This window comes from Cupressus sempervirens, chromosome 11, assembly GCF_028749045.1.
Source record: "Cupressus sempervirens isolate cs-2001-9-10 chromosome 11, ASM2874904v1, whole genome shotgun sequence".
Taxonomy (NCBI): domain Eukaryota; kingdom Viridiplantae; phylum Streptophyta; class Pinopsida; order Cupressales; family Cupressaceae; genus Cupressus; species Cupressus sempervirens.
Window position 1 is genome coordinate 476840069 of NC_143128.1, and position 21801 is coordinate 476861869.

General features: G+C 31.3%; 1 protein-coding gene across 1 annotated transcript; it reads left to right on the top strand.

Annotated features, from left to right (window-relative positions):
* The first annotated feature begins 16926 nt into the window (after nt 1-16926).
* Nucleotides 16927-21655, top strand: SD2-5 (S-domain-2 5). The gene has a single exon (XM_089809130.1). The coding sequence runs from the start codon at nt 18666-18668 to the stop codon at nt 21168-21170; it is 2505 nt and encodes an 834-aa protein (XP_089665256.1). The 5' UTR covers nt 16927-18665; the 3' UTR covers nt 21171-21655.
* The last annotated feature ends 146 nt before the right edge of the window (nt 21656-21801 follow it).

Here is a 21801-nt window from a genome sequence, read left to right on the forward strand (position 1 = left end):
TTATAAGTCCCAACACAACTATTTAGATGATGTAAAAAGTGTGAAAGAATATATAAGAATAAATTTTATGGAAAATATTTCTCCATGATGATGTGAGAACATTATATATTATTGAGTTTTTGATAATGCTAATGCAAGTTTTATTGCAATTATCAAGAATTGTAATAAATAAATGTGCCTATCATGAAGGACATATATTTAGACTTGTGATTTTCTATCTTAATTAACATATTTAGTAGCCACATCCATTAAAGAAATATTTTGTATAAAAAGAAATTTATTTTATCTCTTTCTCTTCTTCATGAAAGTTACATAGAACAATGGGGAAAAAAACTCCTAAAACAACTAATTAGAAGAAGTACAATTCTAAAACTATAGACAAGAATGAACTATATATAAATAAATTCTCTGTAATGGTGTAAATACATGTCACATTCTTCAATGATTAGGATCCTTTTGTGACCTTTAGAGTTAGAGTTAGATTTAGGGTTAGGGTTAGAATCAGTGTTAGCATTAGGGCTAGGGTGAGAATTAGAGTTAGAGTCAGGGTTAGAGTAAGAGTTATGATTAGAGTTATAGCTAGGGTTAGAATTAGGTTAGGGTTAGGGATAGAATTGGGGTTAGGGTTTGAATTAGAATTAGAGTCAGGGTTATATAGGTTTAGGGTTAGGGGTAGAATTAGAGTCAATTGGACAGTGAATTCAGTGGTCTTGCCCTAGAAGTTGTTTGAGTAGTGTGTCCTTCTGTCTTCTACAACTCCTAATAGAGTTGGAATCTTCTAACAAGGATTCAAAGTCTCCTAATAGGGACTCATACTTATAAATGTTGTAATAGACTCCTAACAAGGTCCATCCTCTAACAAGGAATATATATATTGGTACATCATCTTGTGGGCATCATTCCCACTAGGGTTTTCCCTCTGATCAAGAGTTTCCAGAGTTAACATATCTGGTGTAATTGTGTATGTGCATCTTATTATGGTTGTTGTTTACTTAAATGGTTGAATGCTTAAGACTATTTGGGTGGACAAATTTTTTAATTATTGGATAACTATTAGGATTAGGGCTAGAATCAAGGTTAGGGTTAGGGTTACAAATACATTTAGGATTAGAGTTAGAGTTAGGGTTAGGGTAAGGGTAAGAATTAGGGTTAGGGATAAAATTAGGGTTACAAATAAAGTTAGGGTTAGAATTAGTGTAGGGTTAGGGTTGGGGTTAGAATTTGAGTTAGGGTTTGAGTTAGTTAGAGTTAGAATTAGAGTTAGAGTAAGGGTTAGAGTTAGAGTTAGGGTTAGGGTTAGGGTTTGAATAAGGGTTAGGGTTTGAATTAGGGTTAGCATTAGGGTTAGGGTTAAAATTAGAGTTAGAGTTAGAGTTAGAGTTAGAGTTAGAGTTAGCGTTAGCATTAGCGTTAGTGTTAGTGTTAGTGTTAGTGTTAGAGTTAGAGTTAGAGTTAGAGATAGAATTATGGTTAGAATTAGGGTTACAGTTACGGTTATGGTTATGTTTATGGTTATGGTTAGAGTTAGAATTAGAGTTAGAGTTAGAGTTAGAGTTAGAGTTAGAGATATAGTTGGGGTCATGGTTAAATTTAGGGTTAGGGTTAGAGTTAGAGTTAGGGTTAGAATTAGGGTTGGGGTTAGGATTAGAATTAGGGTTAGGGTTAGAGTGAGAGTTATATATAGTGTTAGGGTTAGGATTAGGGGTAGGGTTAGGGTTAGAATTAGGGTTAGGGTTAGTGTTAGGGTTAGGGTTACAATTAGAGTTAAGAGTTATAGTTATAGTTATAGCTATAGTTAGGGTTAGAGTTAGAGTTAGAGTTAGGGTTAGAATTAGGGGTAGGGTTCGGGTTAGGGTTAGAGAAGGTTAGAGTTAGAGTTAGGGTTAAAGTTAGCATTAGAATCAGGGTTTAAATTAGGGTTAGGGTCAGAATTAGTGTTAGTGTTAGAGTTAGAATTAGAGTTAGAGTTAGAGTTAGGGTCATAATTAGTGTTAGGGTTAGGGTTACAATTAGAGTTAGGGTTAGGGTTATAATTAGAGTTAGAGTTAGAGGTAAGGTTAGTGTAAGAATTAGAGATGGAGTTAGGGTTAGGGTTAGAGTTACAGTTATAGTTAGAATAAGGGTTAAAATTAGAGTTAGGGTTAGAATTATCATTAGAGTTAGAATTAAAAGTTAGAGTTAGGGTTAGAATTAGTATTGGGGTTAGGGTTAGAGTTAGGGTTTGGGTGGGAATTAGAGTTAAAGTTAGAGTAAGGATTAGAGTTGAGAGTTAGGGGTAGAATTAGGGTTAGGGTTAGAATTAGTATTAGAGTTAGGGTTATATAGGGTTAAGGTTAGGGTTAAGGGTAGAATAAGAGTTAGAGTTAGAGTTAGAGTTAGAGTTAGAGTTAGAGATAGGGTTAGCATTAGGGCTAGGGTTAGGGTTAGTGTTAGGGTTAGGGTAAGGATTAGGGTTAGAGTTAGAGTTAGAATTAGAGTTCAAGTTAGACTTAGGATTAGCATTATAGTTAAGGTTTGTGTTATTATTGTGAATAAGGTTATTTTTTGGGGTTACTACTCTTATTACAATTGATGTTAGTGTTATTATTACAATTTAGGTTAGTGTTAGGGTAGTTGTCAGGTTACTTTTTTTATGTGGGTTAGTCTTATTATAATGCCCATGATTAGTGCTATTGTCATACATGTTATTAATTTTTTTAATAATGTACTCCCTGCCCTCTCCCATCCCTTCCCATTCTCTTCAGAAATTTCCTTTAATCTCTCTCTCTCTCTCTCTCTCTCTCTCTCTCTCTCTCTCTCTCTCTCTCTCTCTCTCTCTCTCTCTCTCGCTCTCCGTCCCTCTCCCTCTCCCTCTCTCTCTATCCCTTCCTATTCTCTAACTACACCCCATAATCTCTCTCCCTCCCCACTCTCTAATTAGAGTTAGAATTAGGGTTAGAATTAGTATTAGAGTTAGGGTTATATAGGGTTAAGGTTAGGGTTAGGGGTAGAATAAGAGTTAGAGTTAGAGTTAGAGTTAGAGTTAGAGATAGGTTTAGCATTAGGGCTAGGGTTAGGGTTAGTGTTAGGGTTAGGGTAAGGATTAGGGTTAGAGTTAGAGTTAGAATTAGAGTTCAAGTTAGACTTAGGATTAGCATTATAATTAAGGTTTGTGTTATTATTGTGAATAAGGTTATTTTTTGGGGTTACTACTCTTATTACAATTGATGTTAGTTTTATTATTACAATTTAGGTTAGTGTTAGGGTAGTTGTCAGGTTACTTTTTTTATGTGGGTTAGTCTTATTATAATGCCCATGATTAGTGCTATTGTCATACATGTTATTAATTTTTTTAATAATGTACTCCCTACCCTCTCCCATCCCTTCCCATTCTCTTCAGAAATTTCCTTTAATCACTCCTCTCTCTCTCTCTCTCTCTCTCTCTCTCTCTCTCTCTCTCTCTCTCTCTCCTCGCTCTTCGTCCCTCTCCCTCTCCCTCTCTCTCTATCCCTTCCTATTCTCTAACTACACCCCATAATCTCTCTCTCTCTCTCTCTCTCTCTCTCTCTATATATATATATATATATATATATATATATATATCCCACTTATAAAAAATATTATTATTATTTCTAGTTAATAGTACATACAGGGTTAGGTTAAGGTATATAATTTACTAAATGCTTAGTACAATCACATATAGAGTTGGAGTTAGAGTTAGGATCCAAGGTTTACAATTTTATTTATATGACACTTAATGTTATGGTTAGGGTTAATAAGTGGTTAAATACCACACTAAAATAAGGGACATGGTTAAGGAAGTATGAGATTTTAGTGTAGTTTGGAGTAGAACTATGGTCAAAATTGGGATATAGGGTTTTAAAATGACTTGAATAGTGGAAAAAAGTTAATTGTGTCTTGTTCATGAAAGGGAAATTATAAGTCCCAACACAACTATTTAGATGATGTAAAAAGCATGAAAGAATAGATAAGAATAAATTTTATGGAAAATATTTCTCCATGATGATGTGAGAACATTATATATTATTGAGTTTTTGATAATGCTAATGCAAGTTTTATTGCAATGATTAAGAATTGTAATAAATAAATGTGCCTATCATGAAGGACATCTATTTAGACTTGTGATTTTCTTTCTTAATTAACATATTTAGTAGCCACATCCATTGAAGAAATATTTTCTATAAAAAGAAATTTATTCTATCTTGTTCTCTTCTTCATGAAAGTTACATAGAACAATGGGGAAAAAAACTCCTAATACAACTAATTAGAAGAAGTAAAATTCCAAAACCAGAGACAAGAATGAACTATATATAAATAAATTCTTTGTAATGGTGTAAATACATGCTACATTCTTCAATGATTAGGATCCTTTTGCGACCGTAATTTGAATAAAGATTGTGAAAGACTTCTTTCATCATTGAGGGAAACTCATCCACTTTTGCAGACGTGTCAAACAGGAATTTTTTTGCATCTTTCATCTGCATTACTTCCATTTCCTCAACATAGTCAATTGGCAATATTGCATTCTCCACAATGTTACTTATAGTTGTACAAGACTCTTTAATTATTTGTAGGCATTTGTCAAACTCAGTCACAAAGAAATCATTTGAGGCCATTGATGTAGTCAAGCTAGTATCAATAATGTGTGATTCTTTGTTTAAGGAATCTGTAACTCAACTAGTAACCTACAAACTTATAAACAAACATCAACATATAGAAATAATTAGAATTAAAAAGTATTAATTATTAACATAAATTATTTCAAATGAATAATGTTCAAAATAAGATAAATAAAAATCAAAACTATTTCAAATGAAACATTTATATTGTAATGTTTGAAATATGGTGGCATTGCCTTCCACTTTTCAAACATTACAAATATAAACATTAACTTATATATATATATATATATATATATATATATATATATATATAATCTAATTAAATAATGACAAAATATAAACTAAATATATGATTTTTCTATTTTAAATCAATCATTAACTTTAATAAAATACAAATTTTATTGATATGGCAACCTTGTCATCCACATTAATGATAAAATTTAATTATGAAACATGAAAGCATAAATATTTTGAAATATGCAAATATAAAACTATTATGAAACTTACAAATCTAAAACATAACATGCAAACCAAAAGCATTTTGAAATATGCAAATCTAATACTAAATTGAAACATGCACATTAAAAATATGCAAATGAAAAGCATTATCAAATAAATAAATCAAATAGATTTTGAATGCAATTCTAATTCTAAATTTAAATCAAACATGCAAAACTAAACTATTACATGCAAATCTAAACAATTTTGAATGCAACTCTAAATTTGAAATGAAACTAATTGAAATTGAAATCTAAATCAAAGTAGAATATTATAACTAATTTTGAAACTAAATCTATATCTAAATCTAAATACACAACTAAATCTAAATTTAAATCTAAATACATAACTAAATCTAAATCTAAATGCAAAACTAAATTAGAAATTAAAATAGAAATTTCACTTGCAAAAAAATCACTCCAAAACTTTAATCTACTCCTCTTCAAAAACTCCAATCTACTCCAATAATCTCCACCTCTTCCCTAAAAAAATACAAAATGAAAATGAAATGGGGAGCATCTATTTTATAACCTATGAGAGGCTTCTCATATCCGCCAATAGATGTCTCTTGACATTCCACGAATTTGTTTCAAATTCCTCCATCCCACAAAAAATAAGCATGAATGTGTGTGCAAAAATATATTTAACAAAAATAAAATGTTTCATATTTAAAATTTTGATAAAAAAATTTCAGCCCTATTTTTTGGGGTCCTATTCTTTTTAGTCCTTTTTTTTTGCCCTGTTTTTTGGGCCCATTTTTCTAGCCCTATTTTTTGGGGTTCTATTTTTTCAAGCCCTATTATTTTGGCCAACTATTATTTTGGGGATGCTTTTTAATTTTATAACTTAATAATTTTATATTTAATTTAAAAAAAATTAACTGCTTCCTTTTCTTTTTTTGACAAGGAATCTATTTTGACATATTCCCATGTTGGGCATTTGTGCTACCATACAAATATAAAACTATTGTGAAACATACAAATCTAAAACATGCAAACCAAAAGCATTTTGAAATATGTAAATTTAAAACTCATATGAAACATGCAAATCTAATATTAAATTGAAACATGCACATTAAATATGCAAAAAGTATTATCAAATATATAAATCAAATAGATTTTGAATGTAATTCTAAATCTAAATCTAAATCAAATATGAAAACTAACACCATGTCCCCATGTTGCCGCTAAAATCAATTTTAAGCAGTAATGTGTTCTCATGAAAAATAAAAATTGTAGGAAAAGGAAAATTTAGAATCTTTTTCTACTTTTGTGGAGCAACTATTTTTAAAAAAATGAAAATAAGCTATGGGAAAGGGGGGGGGGGGAGTCACTACTTATTGATAAAAGCAACACGTCTTCGTCACTTTTTTTTTATCCCCTTTTTATTTTCCTATATTTTAGTTTTCAAAATTATTTGGAAAAAAATGATTAAAAAATCAATTTAAAAATAATTTTTATAACATTGCTTAAATTGTGTAGCAAATATTTTGATCCATGGGGCCACAAGCTCCACAAATTATGCCACAAAACAATGAGCAACAGCTGCTAGCAAAAATAAGCTAAGCAACTACATGGGGACATGCTCTAAACTATTACATGCAAATCTAAACAATTTTGAATGCAATTCTTAATCTAAAATGAATCTAATTGAAATTGAAATCTAAATCAAAGTAGAATATTATAACTATTTTCGAAACTAAATCTACATCTAAATCTAAATACATAACTAAATCTAAATGTAATTGCAAAATTAAATTAAAAATAAAAAATAAAAATAGAAATCTCACCTGCAAAAAATTTACTCTAGAACTTTAATCTACTCCTCTTCAAAAACTCCAGTCTACTCCAATAATCTCCATCTCTTCCTCCCTGCAAAAACACAAAACGAGGAATATTTGTTATAATCTGTGAGAGGCTCCTCATATCCCTCAATAGATGTCTCTTGACATTCCACAAATTTGTTTCAAATTCCCCCACTTCCCACAAAAAATAAGCATGAATGTGCATGCAAAAATATATTTAATAATAATAATAAAAATGTTTCATATTTAAATTTTTTATGAAATTATTTCAACCCTAATTTTTTGGGTATAATTTTTTCAGGGCTTATTTTTTCAGGTCTTATTTTTTGGGTGCTATTTTTTCTAACCCTTTTATTTCGGCCTCCATTTGGCTTCCTATTATTTTAGCCAGCTATTATTTTGAGAATTTTTAAAATTTTTTAATTTAATATTTAATTTAAAAGTTTGTAATTGCTCCCCTTTCTTTTTATTGACAAGAAATCTATTTTGACATATTACCATGTTGGGCATTTGTGCTCCCATTGCACAGAACACCTCTCGATGTAATAAGCAATAAATATTATTGAAAACAATTTGTAAATTAATTAAAACTATATTAAATATATATTTTAATTATAGTAATTATTATTTATTTTAATTTACTATATAATATAATGTAAATAATTAATTATTTTAATCTTAAGTAATAAATAAATATTGATGAAAATAATTCATAAATTAATTGAAACTATATTAAACATATATTATAATTATAGTAATTATTATTTATTTTAATTTATTATATAATATAATGTAAATAATTAATAATTTTTTAAATCTAAAATAATAAAATATCTTACTTAAATATATCTATTATATAAACTTGCTTATATATAATATTCTATTATATACTTAATGTATTGTAAACTATTAAAATAAATATTATGGTATTTTTCCTATTTTTCATATTAAATGGCAAAAGGTCCAGATCAGAAATGATACAACTACAACTATCTACTATTCTCCTCAATAAGTCATATGGATATATTTAGTATTCTATTGTTTTTCTTTTAACAACCATGACTATTTACAAGATAACTACTATTATATGCATATTATTTTGCATTTGTAGTTTGTGGAAGCTTTATTTCTTTAGGTTTTGTTGAAGTTACAATTGGGAAGACATCAAATACACTGGTATGACATGTGATGCCATGACTATTATTCGTCTACTGTGGTCATTTGTTAGGCAATGCCTTGTTGATTGTTGCATTCTCCAATTCCGATTTACCATAGGCATGCCACATAATTGTAACATAAAAGATGACTCCATAAGTTCACATGACCATTCAACTAATCTAAGTAATTTCTTTGTGCTATTGCATAAATTATTTTTATCACAGACATTTTCTTATCAAGAGTGTAATTTGTAAATACAAAGTACATCAAGCAGATGAATTATTTGGCAGAATTCTAGAGAAAGATGTCATCTCATAGACTACAATAATTGCAATATGCACCCAATACATGTGCAAAGAAGGCTTTAGAAACTTATAGGAAAATTCAATTGGTAGGTGTGTAAATCCATTTCTTTTGGTGTCAATGAATATAGTGGCTTGATTTGAGCACGTTAACATTTTGGTACTTGGACAAGTATGTTGAAATTTTTATTAAATTTTATGTCTTTTACTATTGGAGTGTGACCACATGATATATGGAGTATTATGATTAAATATTGGCAATTGGTTCTTTGCTTGAAATTTCAAGATTTCAAGGAAAAGTATTAGGATAGAAATGTCAAGTTTTTGTACCAAGCTACTCAAACAATGACGAGGTTAGTGATTTCATATTAATATCGTGGGTTTTTCTTGAGCAATATTGATATATTATAATGAAAATGATTGCTAATTTGGAGATGTTGGTTTGAATTCAAAATCTTGTCAACTTTGCCATCTCTTGATACTATTTCCTTTTTCTTTAAATATATTATTTTGTGCATGGGAACTTTTTTCTTTAGGATTGTAATCTATAATTATATACTTTGTATATATATGCATAAGTATCTTTGATTATTAAGTAATATAAATAAATAAAATATAAGGTTACAAATAAAAATTGTAATATCAAATTAATAAATTCTTTTGAATATATTAACTTAAAATATAATAAATGTTAGGGGATATGTTTATGTTGTGAAATCACTATATATGTAGAAATTCTATAATTTGGATCATTGAGAGTTTTCATGTATATCATTTTTTACCTATTCAAACAAGTTAAATATATAAGAAACAACTTTAAAATGTAAAAGATCAAGAAGTCATTAAGTTTGTCATTTGCATCATGTGTCAATTGTTTTCTAGTCATAGACGAGATAGAGCTAGAGAGTGGGAGAGTTGTTTAACATTTACATCCATACTAATTGTTTGCAATCAATTTAACAAAATTGTAGACATTTTCTAAAAGTGGTTATTATATAATTTTATTGATGATGTAATTTTTATTTTATTTATGAAAAAAAAAAAAAAAAACTATACTATTTCATTTGAGGTGTTGATAAGCCATCATTTTCTTACCTTTTTGGTTTAATAGATAGTCTATCTTGAATGCATGCATATATTTTGTGTATGAAGGTGGGATGCATGCAAAATATCACAAGGAGATATTTTAATATAATAATGAATGCGCCCCTACAGATCAATATTGTTGATGCCAATGGATGCTCTTTTAACTAACTAAACTTTAGATTTATGGATGGTTAAGTCTTATGCCATCTCAAGAAGACCATAGCAATGCTTAAGTGGCTTATTGAGATGATTTCACTTATAGATATTTACTGATACACTTTTGTTCAAAGATATATAGATTTTGTACATTTTGTGATATGTGAGGAACTAAATGGGCATTCTTAGATGCATTTTTGTTTTGTAGTGCCTACCCTAGTTCGCATTTTGCTATTGTGGCTGAACTCTTTTAAGATAGTTTTATGTTGATGATTATTACAGTGTTTGCAGTTATTAATGATGATTAGTAAGATGATTTATTATCATATGTGTTTTCTTATGAATACTTACCCCATACTTGCATGTGTATGGTGTCTGTGTGTGTTTTCTTTCTGTATAGTGTTTCTGTTGTGGTTAAGGAAGGGAGTCGTAGTCACCTGCTAGTCGGGATCTACACGATGCACCACTTCCTGCCATTGCATGTTTAGCTTAGTATATGTTGTGCTTGTACATGCATGGATTTTATGTAAGTTGCAGGTACCAGGTATCGACTTCCCTGAATTGCCAGGATGAGCATACCCTATCACATTATCTCAATGGTAAGAGAGGGGAGATAAATTCTCAAGTCTAAATCCCAACCCTTTAAGCCATTTGTCCTAATTGAAAATTAGGACAAGTATTTGAGTTGAGTACTCTTCAAATACGTCGGATGACGTAATTCGTGATATTATAACCCCTTAGTTTGATTTTGTATGTGTTTTGCTATGATGGGTTTTCGTATTTTATTTTATGAGTCTTTGGTTGTATTTTCTATTAATTAAGCCTAATTAAAAGATTTAATTAATGGTTTAATTTAATGAAAAATTAATATGATATTTTAATATTTATTTTATTTAATTAATTGAAAAATTAATTAAATAAAAAGAATAAATTTGAAGATAAAAGTTGGAATGTGATAATATTTATTTAATTTAATAATAATATATTTAGAGTTCATTTTTTAATAAATGTTAAATAATATTATTATTTAGGCTAATAAATATTTTATCAATTAAAATTTCGAAAATAAATTTAAAATTATTAAAAGATTCTAAATCGCATGATGCATGCATGTGATTAAAATATATTAAGATAAAACAAGTAGATTTATTAAAGTGAGTGCATGAGATATAAAAATTAATAAATTAAATTGGAAAGAGTAAAGTGAATATTAAATAAATTAGTGTGCATTATTTTAATATTCATTTACATAGGAGTATGCGAGCTCTTGGGAGCTGTCATGTTGACAACACAAGAGTTTGCACTCTAATTATGCACATGTTGTCTACACTTAGGAGTTAGCATATTATTTGAGCACATGGTGTCTACAACATTCTAAACACCTCATCATGTTTATCTTTTTATTGTGGAAGTTATGTACTTAGTTGTCATGCTTATCTCCTAGTTATTTCTAGACACATTCTAGATGTATCTTAAAGACCTTTATATAGAGGCTCTTCTAGTGTGTTTGGACAAGCTACATGCATTCGAGAAGCTCATATGCTTCTACATGCTCATATGCTTCTACAAGCACTTCTAGTCACTTGGGGGTTTCAGTTGGTTGATTCTTGGAGGAATGGTGAATGTTGGAGAAGGAAGGGATTTTTCTATGGACTTCTGAGGCATAGCAAATTAGCATCAGTATCCAAGTGCACTCGTGATTTTCGCATATTCCATTTGCACTCTTTCTCTTCCTGTCTTCATCGTGTCTGAATATACTCCATAAATGAATCTTCAATCTTGAAATTAGAATCTAGATATGTATGTTAATTTTTATTTGGTTGCGAAGAAAACATTAAGAAACCCTAGTTTTATTTATGAAGGAAATTCATCACAAACTGCCCTATCACTGTCCCTTACATAGACCTGAACTCAAAAATTCATAACTTTTTACCTCGACCAAAGTTATTTGATCGCTCTAGTCAGATTTGGTGCAACTTGGCCCTCTCCAACATATTTCAAATTCGGCCCAATCCAACAGTTCATTAGGGAGATATGGCCCCCGTACTGAGACTGTTTTATTCAATGATAGTCATTCCTCCATTTTCCATAACCAGGAGTTCTCTGTGCTTAAACTTCACAAAAAAAATCTATCAAAGCATGGAATGAATTAAAAACTAAACCAACATAGATCTAAGACATTTATAATCAAGATTTGGAAATTGATTTGGGTTTGGGTTCAAATAAAAGTAAAATCTTATTATTATGCATTAGTTTTATATGATTTATTAACTAATCTAATTAAATTAAATTAAATTAAGATTAGTTAATAGTAGAAGAAGTGTAATTAATTATTAGTCAATTTGAGTAAATAAATTTTTAAATAAGGGCAAATTAAAACAAAGAGATATTAATAAATGTTTAGTAGAATTAAATAATTGAATTATTAATGAGATTGATTTTACTTAAAATCAATAAAGATTATTTTAAATAAATGCTTGTCCTTGAAGTGTTTTAAGGAAATTGTAAACTAATTATTTGAAAGTTGATAAGTATTATTTTTATTATTTGAATAATGAGAGACGCTTCTTGGAATTATTAGTAACATTGATTTTTAGTGAAATAATGCAAATGATTTTATCTAAAAGTCAATGGGAACTAGTTCAATGATTTAAATAAGTAAATAATTATCTTATGATTATTTTAGAGAATTGTCTTCAAATAATGGAGGGATAATTATATGCTTTATTCAAAGAAATAAATGGGTTGACTTGGAGAAGAATCTTATACTCTTGAAATATACTTGAAACAAAATCAAAAACCTCATATTTGGCTTAATCATGTGATTGCAAAAGCAAACCAAAACATGTGTTTGTATCTTGTTTCTCTATGCTATATGTGTTTTGGGGTTTGTCCTAGCTTTGATCAATCTTAGGTTGTTACCAGAGGCTCGGGGGTTATGTGAATGTGATGGCATGTTGATCTCGATCTTTCTAAACCCAACCATGGTAATGTGATGGTATGTTCTATGAGATGTTTGTATTTACTGTTTGTTATTGCTTTCCAGTCTTTTTGTGTGAAGCTGAGGTGTATGTATTTGAGACACTTGACTTAACCATTTTTGAGTCATCGATCAGTTATACTTGGGTTACTTTCCAGTTACCTTAATAGGACTAAAGTGTTTGTTTTGATCTTGATGATGTCATGTTGTGACATGTTTTGACTTGACCATTTTTGGACTCTTCGATCAGTATTACTTTGAGATACTTTTTGGTTGCTTGTTGAGAACTAATGGATATTGTGATTATCAGTGATACCTTCAGTTGCTAATAGAGAACTATTGTGGTCATGATTATTAATGGATGCTTTTCAGTTGCTCATGGAGATTTGATGCTTTTATTGTGGATTATCTTTTGGTATTTTTTTAGTCGCTTGTATAGGATTGTGGTGATTTTGAGATTTATGATTCTATGAGCTTAAGGTAGGTTATCTACTTGTAGTGTCGGGAAGTGGCTTGCAATGGGGGCTGGGGCCTTAAGTGGCTGCCAGGGTAACTCATTGTAAGTTATTTAATAAGTGAAAATATTTACACTAAATGGGGATTAAATGAACCTAATAAGATAATTGTATGTTCTCGCCTATGCCTCGAGTGCTAGTACAGACTAGGATGGGAGTAAAGAGAATGCTTGGTTGCGACCTTGCATTCTGTAGTATGCCTCATCAGTATGAGAGGATACTAGTGGCCGCATAGGGATCACTAGGGGGTTGGGGTCTATTGAGAGACTACCAAGGTAACTCTAGCGCGATCCGTGTGATGACACTTTCTTAGCTTGCATAGTAGGTTTCCTACATGTCTTTGTTGTGCCTTTGGGATTAGATGTCGATTTTTGTTGGAACCCTTGGGTTAGTATACTTTTAGGATTCCTAGACTTAAAAGTATTTGTGTTATGTGTTTGATATGAATGGTTTATTTTCCATGTTTAAAAAAAAAAATTGTTTGGCAAACTTAGTAAAACTTTAAGTTAGTTCTTTTGGATCCTTTGGCGGGGTCTTACATGTTTAATATATAAAGTTTTTTTGACAAATGAATGATTGGTAAGGTGTTAAGCTATTACTCTCTTGTCTACACCAATTCACAATAATATCTAATAAGAATGATAATTTTGTAGCTCTAAAACTACTAGTAACATGATAAGTCCCACAATATTTTACCATTGTCAATCTCATTTTCTACATCCTCGTCATCACATGAAAATATTGTTGCCACTTTATATTTATATATATATATATATATATATATATATATATATATATATATATATATATATATATAGTATTTTTTTTTTAAAAAAAATTGATGGAGGCTTCAGACCTGCGAGGCACGAAGCCTATAAGGTACCAACTAGTGAAGGCTACCACATAGACTTTTTAGGGACTCGATATGGGCCCACTCGTGCCTAAAACCTCTTTGGCTTAGAGCTAAGGACTGAGGGGCATCCACACCATCAAAATCCCCTAGGGCATGATCCCAACCTTATCCCTTATGATGTTGGAGCCTTGCACTCAACAAAATTTGATCCCTAGTGGGCACTTTGTAAACCATTCAACTTCACCAATAGACCAAGGGCCCATTGACATTTTAAATATATTTCAAAGGCAAAAGAATAGTAAATTTTCAAAAAACCAAGATAAACAATCATAATCATTCAAATAAACATGATTAAAGGTGCAAGGATAGCAATGTCCCAAAAGCCAAGTGAGAAGCGAGTATTAAAATAGAAGCTTGATAGTTGTTGAATGTACAAGAAAGACCACTTTCGAATAAACAATCATAATCATTCACATACACATGGTCAAATTGTCTAGCTCATCATTATAGCACCCACCAACCAAATTCTAGCATTTTTGTATTTAATAAAACTTAAAAATGAAAACTAGGCCTAAACATCATTAATAAGAGATGCAATGCATCATAGTTCTTGCCTAATGCATAATGGTTGTAGAGGTGTAGATGAGTGAGAATCTAAATTAACATTACGAATGCATTAATTTTTGCCTAGAAAATGTACTTGTGATTTGATAGGATTGCTCATATTTTGTTGTTAAATTCTCGTCTTAGAAATGCAATTGTTATCTGATAGGATGACTCATATTTTGTTGTTAAGTTCTCTTGCTATATTATTATATCTTTGGGCATTTAAGCCCAAGAATAAAAGGCCAAAGTCCCCAATATGGCACTAAGTACTTAATATCATACTACAATCAATACATATGCTTTAGACAAATTTGCACCTTCTACATTGACAACTTAAATTATGTGCAATGAGTAAAGATATCCATACCAATATTTGAATTATAGAACTTGAAGAAGTGATGAAGCATTTGGAGTATCACATTATATGTTTAAGCATACCATGCATGCTACTAGACAACCATAAGTAGTTGGAATAACTCCCCCAACTATGTATTATTCTCATCTTGATTATCAAATGGAACTCACACTATTTTTAATCATTAGCACTAGACAAAAATTAGGATAGGGATATAGATAGAGATAAATAGCAGTATACAACAATAACAACATAAACATATATGTAGATGAAAAAAAGACATATAATATAGAGGAGGAAGAGGAAGAGAGATAAAATAGTAAGATAGAGTGATACCAACATAAGTTGTGTGTGTGTGTGTGAGAGAGAGAGAATTAAATATAATTATTTTTCTTAATAAAATAAATAATCAAAATAAAATCATGGTTATAATAAAGAATTAAAATATATTATATTTTAATTAATGAAACTAAAAATTTAATTTTTATATTAAAACTCACATTTCTATAAGAAAAAATAAAATGTATTGAAAATATAAAAATATTTTATAAGTAAAATTAATTGTTTAATTTTACACAATTAGAAAAGATTTACTATTTAATGTTTTGTATTTTCAAAATTTTCATAAAATTAAATAATTTTTAATTATGAAATAATATCTATATAATTTAATATGTACATTTGTAAACAATAAATAGATGTAATACATATAAATTTGATGTTGATGAATAAATATGATGTAATAAATAAGAAATTAAATATAACTATTTAATTTTAATACATAGTTTATAAAAACCTAATAATAATTTATATATCTTTCATAATCGAATTATTTCTATTTTGTGATTTTTTTTTAGTATGTTTTTTATATAAAATATAATTATTAATTTAATATTAAAATATATATTTAAATTTTAAATGTATTTAAATTAAATGATAAATTGGTTAAATAAAAAATATTAATAATAATAAATAATATAATTTAAAAATTGTAACACTTATCAATTATACGTATTACAAATACTATTATAAAATATAATTAAAAAATAATATTGTTCAATTTATTTTTACAAAAATAAAATAATAGTAATAATTTAACTACTTTTATTAAAAAAACAAAGTTTTAAAAAAATTAGAAATTCAAATATAAAGATATAACATATTGAAATTATATTAAAAAGACATATTTATTAGTTATACATATATAGAAGTATAATTTGAATTTATTTAGAAACAAGTTATCTCAAATAGTCAAAAATAAACATCAATGTAAAATTAATAATAAATATATTTAAAATTAAAAATTAAAAATATTTAATAGATTGTGATAATTAATATTGATTAGACATGTTGTGTGAGGTGAAAGATAAAATGATTGAAAAAATAAAATCTTATCAACTTGTCACAAATGTGGAAAAGATAAAGTTATAATTAATGCATTCATTAATGCAAGATGAAGTTACTAGAAAATATGTGTATTTTTTTGTTGAAGAAAATTAATTTTCTCTCCTACAAAAAAAAAAAGTCTAGACCAATAAAATAGATGAAAAATATGATTTATAAAATAATAAAAAATTAGGAAAAAATATTAACATTTGAAATTTCATATAATCTTTTAAATTCTTGGATTTGACTGATTAGTGTTAATGTCATATTTAGATTGACATGAATGAGTAAGTATTCCTGCCTTGGCGGAAACTAAAAATATCACCATAGTAGATATTATATATTAAAATGAGCTGCCGTACAAGATGACATGTGCCATCGCCTTTATTCATTTCCCACTCAACTGGCCAAATAAAATATCTAAAAACCGGTGAAGTTGCAGACTTTTGATCAGCAGTTGTATTATTATAATCTTTAACAATTAATAACTCTGGATATTATAATTATATCCACCCAGCCCTGTAGAAATAATTGCAGTATTTGGTAAAGTGCTCTCCCCACGATGGATTTTTTAACGGTGTTCCTCAATTGTTTTGTTAACCGCTTGACGAAATGGCAACTAGAAATACTCCACGGGAAAAGATGGCCAAAAATTATTACTTTGGACAATCAGGCATCTCGCGAATCGAATCTTCCCCTGATCCTCCGACCTGAAGAAAGATTGAGCAGTTGATGACCACCTAAAGCAACAGATTTTGACAGAAGGGTCTTGAACTAAAGCATGAGAAACACGAGTATGAACACGGCAGGGACATGATAATGCAAGCTAATGTGATAGGCTGAGAAGAGTCTTATCATAGCATGGTGGTGGTGGTGGTCTGGAAGTGCTCTGAGACAGACTGGCTGTTGGAGAAGGCGTTAATGTGCCAAGTTGGACGGTCATGAGCCCAAGTTGGTGGGTCATGAGATCTGACAGGCGCCATTAATGAAGGCAGGTAGAACAGATTAGCCTCTTGTCTGTTTTCTTTTTGGGTAAATACTTATCCAGGTACCGCGGGTTGGAAATGGGTCCCGGTTCTTGTTTTTTGAAAACCATGGATTTCCTAGACCTAATTTTGCAACTTGGAAGGAGATGCATTGAATTAAGTAATGTTAATTCGAGCTGTATCAGATTTGGAGTCATTAAATACTGAAAGAGACAGTAATTGCGGAAACCAAAATTAATTGGATGGAACATGGATTATAGATCGGACCATTGAAGTTGATGGAGCAGTGTCTTTGACAAATGCTTATGACCTGGACAATCACCCTTTAAGACGGTGCATTTATTCTGGATAATTCGTAACAAGGATTGACCTTGGCTAAAAATGTCCAATTCCTCAGCCGAGTCATACATGACGAAATCATGTTGAAGTCTTGATTTTATTAGCTATAAATCGGGGTTGGCATCCGACGATGGCCCAGACAAGATCAAAGTTTAGTTGGACTCACGGGGTTATAAATTATAAGCTGAAAATAAGGCTCGATGGTGGGAAAAACCCCATAGGTCAAAACTCTGTCCCAGATTTATATTTTTTAATTGCATTATACAATAAGTGTTAAAATGGTTGGCAGAAGTAATCCTTAAAAAGGGGTTTTTTAATATTTTGATTCAGCCAGGCCAAGTCAAACCCAGTTGGGACGATGGATTTCAAATTTTCTGCTAAAATAGGACTTGGTAATGGTGATGAATTGCCCATGATTCTGTCCAATTGTTATATCTTACATCGGCCTAGGCAGAAGTTTTTTGGAAAAGAATTGTAAATTGATGTTTAAATTTGCACGACAGATTGAAGAGTTTTGGTTTATGGCTCAGCAGGTTTTGGAACAGAGAGCTTGCTGTCTATCTCCAAACTTGGGTGCCGTCTTCTACTAGGGTAATATATCTTTGGACTAGATTAGCGGCTTCCTGGTTTAGATATCTTAAAGAAGGAGATTTTTGTGGAATAAAATAGTAACTTATTGGTTTGGGGATTTTAGTTGTAGCATGGTTTGGAAATTTTGAAGATGTCTGCTGAAGTCTCCTCACGGAGGAAATATCCTTTGCCACTAGATGGTAGTAATTCTGAAAGCCGAGTGAATTCTGTACTGATCCGTTAAGTACTCAAAAGCTTATATGAGGGTTTGATACTGTATTGGGACGTATTCAATGTATTGCAACTGTTGGGAATTGAATCACCATGCTTGGAATTAAGAGAGAAATATCTGCTAGAAAGTCTTGTATTGTAGAAACCATCAGCCTAAAATATCTGGTTAAGAAGGGTAAGGTTTGTTTTTATTTTCAACCTCCCTGCTGCTGGATCATATGACTATATCTCGAGCTTTACCACATCTCCAATGGCAACCTTTCAAAATGAACGTTGTATCGGTAGCAATTATTCTCTGGGTCGTTCAGAGATGTTATTCTGCAGCTCCACGTGTTGGGCCAGTGCAGCCTGTGTTTCTGGGAAATCAAATGAGTTGGATTGACTATGGTGGCAATGCGCTTTATTCAGCAAACAAGACATTTGTACTTGGAATATTCACACCAACACCAGATGCAGCGGCCTTCTTTCTGTCAATAAAGAATACAAATAGTGATTTGATTGTCTGGACTGCCAATAGGGACACCCCGATATCGTCTTCTGATCAGTTTCTGTTCTCAAAAGATGGCAACTCATCCTTGACAAAAGATGGTAATGTTATATGGTCGACCCAAACAGGAGGCAAGGGTGTTGGGGTAATGGAGTTGCAAGAATCTGGTAATTTGGTGTTGTTAGATAATTCCTCAAACATCAAATGGCAAAGTTTTGACCACCCAACAGATACTCTTCTCTCGAATCAGAGTCTCAAAGTTGGAATGAAGCTGGTGAGCAAATCTAGTGCACAGAATCTCTCTTCTGGTCATTATATTCTGGAAATGCAGGCAGGCAATCTGGTAATGTACGCCGATCATAATCCTCCTCAGATTTACTGGACGATGGAGGCTGACCCCCGGAAAACAATTGTGTTGGGTGGCTCCCCTGTGATGGCAACTTTAACCGATAGATATTTGGGTATGTATGATAATGAGCAAAATTTGCTAAGCCAATTCATCTTGTCAAGCTTTCCATTAGGAGCTGCATTTCGTGCAGCTGTGTTAGGTCAGGGGGGAACTTTAACATTTCAATTCATTCAAACATTAGGCCCAATCATTCCAGATCAGACAGTGATCCCGGCAGATAATTGTCAATTGCCTAGTGCATGTGCGTCTTACTTTGTCTGCCAAAATAATGGGCAATGTCAATGTCCTCATCTCTTGAATTCAATGTATGGTTCTTCATGTGTCCCAGCACCTTTGCCACTTTGTGGTAGCTCTAATGACCCTGTAAGTTTTTATAAACTAGGAGACGATCTAACTTACTTTGCAAATGAGTTTGTTAGTCCTTTAAAAATATCTCAGTTAGAGGGTTGCCAAAAAGCCTGCAACATGAACTGCTCTTGCAGTGTTCTTTTCTTTGAAAAAAATTCAGGTAACTGTTACCTTTTCAACCAAATAGGGAATCTTAAGACCTCCACGGATGATTCCACTGCATTTGTCGCATACTTGAAGGGTTTTAGCAACTCAACAAACAGCACAAATTCAGGATCAGGCAAAGGCAATTCAAACCATTCTATCTTCATTGTAATCATTGCAGTGGTTACCGTGATTGTACTTATTGGGATTGTCTATATTGGATACCGGTTTTTTAGGAAGAAGGAAGCACCTGATACTCTGAATGAATCTTCAGATGATGAGAGATTCTTGAACAACATACCTGGCCTGCCAACCAGGTTCTCGTATAGGCAGCTCCAAGATGCGACAAATAATTTTAGCATGAGGATCGGTAGAGGAGGTTTTGGGTCAGTTTATGAGGGTACACTACCAGATGGTAGCATAGTGGCAGTGAAAAAGTTAGAGGGTATTGGGCAAGGCAAGAAAGAATTCCATGCAGAGGTAGCTACCATTGGCAGCATACATCATGTTCACCTTGTTAGACTCAGAGGGTTCTGTGCAGAGGGCTTGCATCGGTTACTGGTCTATGAATTCATGGCCAATATGTCTCTTGACAGATTCTTATTCGGAAACAAGAAGCAAGGGGTCATCTTGGATTGGGACAGAAGATTCAATATTGCCCTTGGAACTGCAAAAGGATTAGCTTACTTGCACGAAGATTGTAGTGTTAGAATAATTCACTGTGACATAAAGCCAGAAAATATTCTGTTAGATGATAACTATGTTGCTAAGGTGTCAGACTTTGGGCTTGCAAAACTTATGACCAGAGAACAGAGCCATGTCTTTACGACCTTAAGGGGTACACGTGGCTATCTTGCTCCAGAGTGGCTAACCACCTATGCTATTTCAGAGAAGAGTGATGTATACAGCTTTGGCATGGTCCTACTAGAAATTATTGGTGGAAGGAAGAATTTTATTCACGAAGAAGCTTCTGAAAAAACTTATTTTCCAGCTTATGCTTTCAAGCAGATAGAAGAACAAAAACTGGAATGCTTACTAGATCCAGAGCTTGACTATGATCCTTCTGATGAAAGGCTTTCAAGGGCGGTCAAAGTTGCCTTGTGGTGTATTCAAGAAGATTTTTCTTTAAGGCCATCTATGGGAAAAGTGGTCCAAATGCTTGAGGGTCTCATGTATATATCACAACCACCAGTTTCTTACCAAACTGGTTTCCGCATACATAACAGTTTGTTGAAATCTACCAGTGAGGAGGGAACCTCATCCAATCCTTCAAATCCTTCTGATTATAACAGCGAGGACATGCTATCAGCAATCCGCCTCTCTGGACCGAGGTAAGTCTAGTCATTTTTAAGATTCTCAACAAGGATTTTGAAGTCTCTTTCCTAAAGAGTATGAAAGCAGATTGGCTGTAGCAGGACTAAGGGATTTTGAGATGATAAAAAACAAAGGCTGGGATGTTTTCCTTGTTATTATTTATTACTCCATCAATGCATGTGCACATGTATGGTCATGCATGGTCTGTAAATGATCTTCTGACCAATTTATAGAGCATGAGATGTATTAGAGAGAGTTGCAAACTTTATAGTTTATACCCATTTTTGCTTCTTTCACAATAGTCATAGTCAGAAGTTTGTCAGTGCTATAATTTGTATACAAGGAGAGTCTACTCAGATCCAATTGTCTCCTTATAGTCTGGTTGGTGTAAATGTGGAAATATGTTACAGAAATAAGCTATGATTTGCACAAACTAGATGATTTCATGCCTTAGTTGATGATGAGAAGACATTTAAGAATTAGCCATAACCTTTTTTATTGGATTATGTCTGGCTTTTAATTTTGGCTTTTATATGCATTCTAGTCTCGTTGGGTATGGATGTCTTCAAACTTACAATTCATTATCATTTATTGATGAAAACTCTTTACAAACTAAAATGAGTTCTCCAATGTGCAGAAAGAGTAGTATGGG